Here is a 6,098-nt window from a genome sequence, read left to right as displayed (position 1 = left end):
GTAGAATATTCTGGAAACCCTTCAAATTCCTTCTCAGGAATCTCAGTCTTTGATGTTCTGGGTTCATCTGCTAGAGATCTTTTCAAGCCCAAATATCCCGACTTTAGTTAATTATCACTTAATTTCTAGTAACGCCTGTCAGGGGTGTCCAACCTGCAGTCCACGGGCTACAGGCAGATTATTAAGGACTCTGTGCTTATCTGTGGTGTCAGTATGCACAGACCATTTTTTTTTTTTCCTAATCAGCTTTCATTAGTGTTTGTGTATTTAATGTGTGACTGAAGACAACAGTTATCTTTCCAACGTGGGACAGAAAATAAAAAGGTTGGAGACCTGTGGGAGAGAAGCTAAAACTAAAACCTGTCCTGTTCTCATGCACTGTTGACCTCTTCAGAGGAAAATGTGGTCCCTGTGTGGAAGAGACGAGGGGAAAGGAATACATCCGTGGGATTTTTCATATCTGATTGGAGAGAGATTGTACTTGAGGCCAAAGGATGGGTGACCCCTGGGACCCATTCATTCCTCTTTCTCCCTGAGTGACCCCATGTATAACCAGGGGGCACCCAGAGGTTAAGAGTGTGGGCCCTAGTACCAGAAGGACTTCATTCAAATCCCATCTCCAGCACTTCCCAACCAAGGGCCTTCACCATCTGACTCCCAGACTATTTCTTCAGCTACACGTCCTCCCCACTCCCTTTTTTGCCCAGCTGCAAGCGCTCTCTCTCAGTTCCCTGGAGGAAAGATGCACCTTCCCACCTCTGTTCCTTTGCCCATGCTGTCTCTTCCCTCTCCCCACCCACCCCAACATCTGGAGCGCAACCTTTCTGGATTAGCAGGCTAATTTACATCTGAACATGGCAGATCCAGGAAGAGAGATTCAGATTGAAACCCTACAGGTCTAAGCCTCTGCAGTGTTTCCAAAGAGAGATAATGATGAGTCTTGACAAGTGTCTGGATTTTCTAATTACACCCAGCCTAATTACCCAGATGGGCTCCTCTAAAGTCTCCACACCTCTCTCTCTCTCTCTCTCTCTCTCTCTCTCTCTCGCCATACGTGTCCCAAGTCAGAACACTCCTTAGAAAGACCAGTGAACTCTGTCATCAGGGTTCTCTTAGTACCATGCTGTTAATCACAGATCCTGTTCTATGACCCTTGTCTCATGTGGATGAGTGTCACCAGAAAATAAATCCACTTTGATATTTTGTCTCCTGCACTTGTAATTGCTACATTTCTATTTTACAGCTAGCCTTGCTCCAGGTTGCCAGCAGCCACTGAAACTCCCTCCACAGCCAGGAGCTGCCTGGAGTAGAGTCACTGCCTGTGTCAGCCACCTACGTGTGCAGCAGACACAGTCAGGATAGCATAGTAACTATCAGAGAGCACTTTACAATTTAGACCTTTCTTGGACCAAACCAACATTCAGGATAGAGTGCTGGGAAAGGTATTAGATGTAGAGTACCAATTTTGAGGCTGTTTCAAATTTGGTAAAATTTTGATAAGAATTGAAGAGCATATGGATTATTTGACATTTTTGTCTTTTCCTATAGGTATGGGAACTTGAGACTGGCCTCCAAATATACCAGATTTTAGACCCTCATGGCATGAATGTTGAACTGACGTCTGCAGCTGTTAATGAAAGTGGATTTCTTTTTGCTACAGGAGCATATAATGGTCTGTTTATTTCCAGAACATGGCATCCTTGTTAGTGGCCTGAGAACTTGTGCTAGTAACTCATTAGTTCTTTGGGGTAGAGGGAGGGCAGGAATCAGGCTGGAATATGTAAGCCTCACAGTGAAACTCCTGTGCCCAAGTGAACTGCTAGACTTTCCTATCTCATGAACATCAGTGTCTTGATACTGAGATTAAAAATTATCAATACCTTACATTGCATTTATATGTTAAATAGTTGCTTTAATGGTTTGCAAAAGTCTTCCACATATACCGTCTGCATTTAAATCTTTGGTAGGACTTCGGTGTTGCATTAACTCATTCCATCCCTCCACTCTTGGGCACCATCAGCTAAGAGATAAACTTTAGATTCAGTGCTTGCTAACAATGGTTTTACTGACAATAGATTTCAAAGCAGAAAAAATACCCAACCAACGTGGCTACATGATCCCTAGAATTCTACACTGGACTTGTTTATGTGTCCAGGCTCCTGGAGGGCATGCCCCATGTCAAACTCGAAAGGATGTTGGACACTTGTTGCATGATATCATCAGATGCTCCGGTGTCGAGGGGCACTGCACGTGATTTCCAGGAACAAGAGACCCTGCCTTTCACCTCCCTTTGTTCTGAACCCCCATGAAAGAATTGCTTTATCTAGACAATATGAGCAACAGCACCCACTACTCAGGATATATTTATTCGTGAGATGTGTCTACTAAGTAAGTGCTGGTTCATAGCCAGTTGATGAATTCAGTAAGCATCCTGATGTGAGAGTCTAATTTTTTAAAGTGTGAGGAGATGATAACACAGCATGAAGTAAAATCATGAATGCTGAGTTGAAGGGGTCTGAGTAAGTGCAACTGCCCTTCGTGTGGAACAGCTCTTACGAAAGCAGTCTCACTGTTCCATAAGCATCCCTGCATGCATATGGAAATTAGTTATATGTGTAATAGAAATTCTGAGTAATGTACACAATCATTATGAGGCATAAGCATTAAGCAATTCAATACATGACCAATGATAGTATTATTTTCATGCAAGCAAGCCACATTTTACTATTAGTCTCAGAATCTAGAATTCCTTTAAATATTGACAGTTTGTCAATATTAAATTGACAAGGATCCAGGATCCAGGACACCCTAGAAAGTGGAATTCTCTTGACTTCCAGAGCAGCTCTACCCATAAGCCATTGGTTCCTCTCCATTCTTACCCACCTGACATCTAGAAAGAGCTAGACAGTAGCTCTCTCTGCTCTCCATCCAAAGTCCCAGGGTAACAGGAAATCCGGGTCTGCATAACGCAGGAATGTATGAGAATATGATAACTTCTAGTTATTTGTATGATTATTTTCCTATAATACCCTAGAGTCCTGGAGGGAAGGAACTATGATTATTCACTTTATATCCCTAGCTTGTACCTCGATGCTGAGTATAAAGGAAGTATTTAATCAATGGTGTTGTTAGTGACTAACAAATGATTGGGGCTGTAAGTGTTGCTGATGGGGACAACCCAGCATTGGGGAAGGACAACACTCTGCTGGATGTCTAGCAGGGTTAGAATTGAGGGGTAACAAGTTTGCGTGTGGGGATAATGGAGGAGAGAAAAAGTGCTATAAGGGGTGGCCCACTGGATCCGACCCCTGAGGTGGCCATTGCACATAGACGCCTATGTGAGAAATAATCTTCCTCACAGAATAGTGACCTGGAGACAGGCACTCCACAGCTGCACTGATTATCATTCCTTCTGGCCCCTTCATCCAGGTCCCCCAAACAAAGGAATAAAGTTAACAATAGAGAAAGTATCTCAGTGCATTTGAGCTGCTACGATAGCATACCATAACTAGGTGTTTTTAAACAACAGGAATTTATTTCTTACAGTTCTGGAGGCTGAGAAATCCAAGGTCAAAGCACTGGAAGATCTGGTGCCTCCGAGGGCCCCGTTCCTAGTTCAATGACAGTGCCTTCTCACTGAGTCCATACCCAATACAAGGGGCAAGGCAGCTTTGTGGGGCTTATTTCATAAGGGCACTAATCCCATTCATGAGGGCGCCACCTCTTGACCTAATAGTTTCTCTAAATATCATCATGTTGGGGATTAGGTTTCAAACAGAAAGTATGATTCCAAATATTAGAAAAAACTCAACACTCCTTTTTCATTTCTCTCCCATACAACCAACAAAAGAACTCCAAACTCGATAGTTTCTTATCTGCTCAGACCTTTTATTATCCTTCCCTCAAACCTTTTATTATCCAATAAGAGCTGGAGTCTGCACCTTAAGAAATGTGGCAGATTACTGGAATGATCTTTTACTGTTAATAATAATTGTAGCTTGACAGCTAATAGTCCCATGTTGGGAAGGGAGTATTTAGCATGCTGGAAAACATTGAGAGAATAAACAGGAAAGATCCACTTAAGAGCAAATGCTTAGATCGGGGAGTGTGAGGGTAGATTTCAAGACATTGACAGCTCCTGTTTATTCATTCATTTATGTTTGTTTGTTTGGGTTTTTATGAGACAGTATCTTTTTCTGTTCTATGAGCTATAGTGCAGGAGCATCATAATGGCTTACTGGAGCCTCTCAAGTAGCTGGGACTAGAGACATGTACCACTAAGCCCAGCTAATATATTTTTTAATTTTTGTAGAGTTTTTTTTTAATTTTTTGTAGAGATGAAGGGAGGTGGCCTCACTATTGCCCAGGCCATTCTCACACTCCTGGCCTCAAGCGATCCTCCTGCTTCAGCCTCCCAAGTTGCTGTTGGGATTACAGGCATGAGCCACCTCACCTGGCCTGTGTTTATTTTTTATTTCCTATGATAAATCAAGGCATATAGAAATATACTTCATGCGCAGCAAGCCTGGGAAGACTCACCCATCAGTCTTTGTAGGAAATAAATATAGGGTAAATTCTTGGCAGAAAGCTTTCAATCAGATGAATTTTCTCTGAATTAAAGCCAAGCTTTCTATAAATCATTTTTACCCACACAGTCTTTTCTCTGTGTACTCAGGAACAGTCAAAATCTGGGACTTTGGCAGTGGGCAGGAGATGAAAGTGTTGCCAGAAGGAAAAGACTGGAAGGAGGAAGAGCACTGGATACAAAGCCTGTTTTTCCTCAAATCCCAGGAGAAGCACCAGCACGTGGTCCTTGTCTTGGAGCGCAATGGAACCATCAAAATGATCCAGGTCTACAATCCCATCTTCTATTTGTGCTGAAGGTGCCCTTGTTGGGAAAATCGAATGAGGCATTTAACGCCTGTCTTGCCAGTCAGCTGGAGCCAGTATTTATCCTCCATCTGCCTGTAATGCTTCTAAGTAACTTTGCCTAGTTTAAAGCAAAGGAGAAAAAAGAATAGTCGCCCAGCCACCACATCCTGCCAATCAAGCTTTTGCTGAAGGATTAGTCAGGGTCCCCTAAAGCAGGTATCAGAAGGGTGACATTCCCTTACCGATGCCACCTCTGACATTGATTATGCCCACGTTTGGGAATAATTCACTGGCAGAAATTCCCCTCCACACGCTCTGTCTCTTATAAATGATAATGCATTCAGGGATGCTCAAGCCACCTTTTTAGTTTGTTGCCAACACTGCTTTGTTTATTTTAAGGTTAATGATACAATCTGCTCAGGGCTGTTTTGGGAGGATGGAGGGAGGCTAATTTATTTTTCCTGTGAATCTTTTACCACTTAGGAATGCTAATGCTTTCTTCAAATTTAAACTGAAGGCTGGATCATTTATTCTGGCTATTGAGTGGATCTCACCCTGTCACCTAGAACTCAAGGACTCATCACCTGTATTATTCCCCTTCTGACAGCTAAGATCAGAGACAGTCTTAACTAGTATGGCAGTCATGAAGGACTAGCTTGATTGAGATAAGGGATGACCTTAAGGATGGAAGAAAGAAGTGAAAAACTTCCCTGATATAATATACTCTTCCCTTGCTGTCTGAGAAATCTAAAATGGCAGTGTGGCAAGGAACTTCTTACACTCTAAAACACACCAATATGTTGATTTTTCTTGTTTAAGTTAGTGCAATTGATCATCAAAAAACCCTGTTGTCACAAATATGCCTTTTTTCTAGGCTGCAGAAAGTAACACGGAACTAGTAACATGTCAAAATTTTGAGGGGTTCTACTTTATTAGGTTTCCTTTCATTATTCTGATTCTCCATTCAGAATCTGTAAATGGACTTGATAAGGGCTAAAACTCTCTATTATTCACATTTATATTCCTGTCCTGCCCAGAGTAGATAATCATTAAGGATTGAAAGAATAAAGAAGTATAAGAAACGTCTTGTAAAGCAGACAATGGCACACATATGAGGGGGTATTTGGAATCTTTTACTGATGTTGGAGGGGGCAGCTTTACAATGTGAATAATGTTGAAATCACATTTATTTATTAATGTATTGTTATTTACTTATTTATTATTAT

At 41.9% G+C, this 6,098-nt stretch overlaps 1 protein-coding gene across 1 annotated transcript in view; it reads left to right on the top strand.

Moving 5' to 3' along the window:
• WDR64 (WD repeat domain 64) overlaps positions 1 to 6,098 on the top strand; it is a 141,213-nt gene that overhangs the window by 87,757 nt on the left and 47,358 nt on the right. Inside the window, exons 12-13 of the mRNA XM_003800077.1 lie at positions 1,549 to 1,672; positions 4,676 to 4,851. Of these exons, the coding sequence (XP_003800125.1) occupies positions 1,549 to 1,672; positions 4,676 to 4,851 (300 nt within the window). The remainder of the gene's footprint in view (positions 1 to 1,548; positions 1,673 to 4,675; positions 4,852 to 6,098) is intronic.

The sequence above is a fragment of the Otolemur garnettii genome, unplaced genomic scaffold (genome assembly GCF_000181295.1).
Source record: "Otolemur garnettii isolate 467f Iridium unplaced genomic scaffold, OtoGar3 scaffold00165, whole genome shotgun sequence".
NCBI classification, from domain to species: domain Eukaryota; kingdom Metazoa; phylum Chordata; class Mammalia; order Primates; family Galagidae; genus Otolemur; species Otolemur garnettii.
Note: the sequence above shows the minus strand (reverse complement) of the source record. Positions and strands in the feature narration are given on the sequence as shown.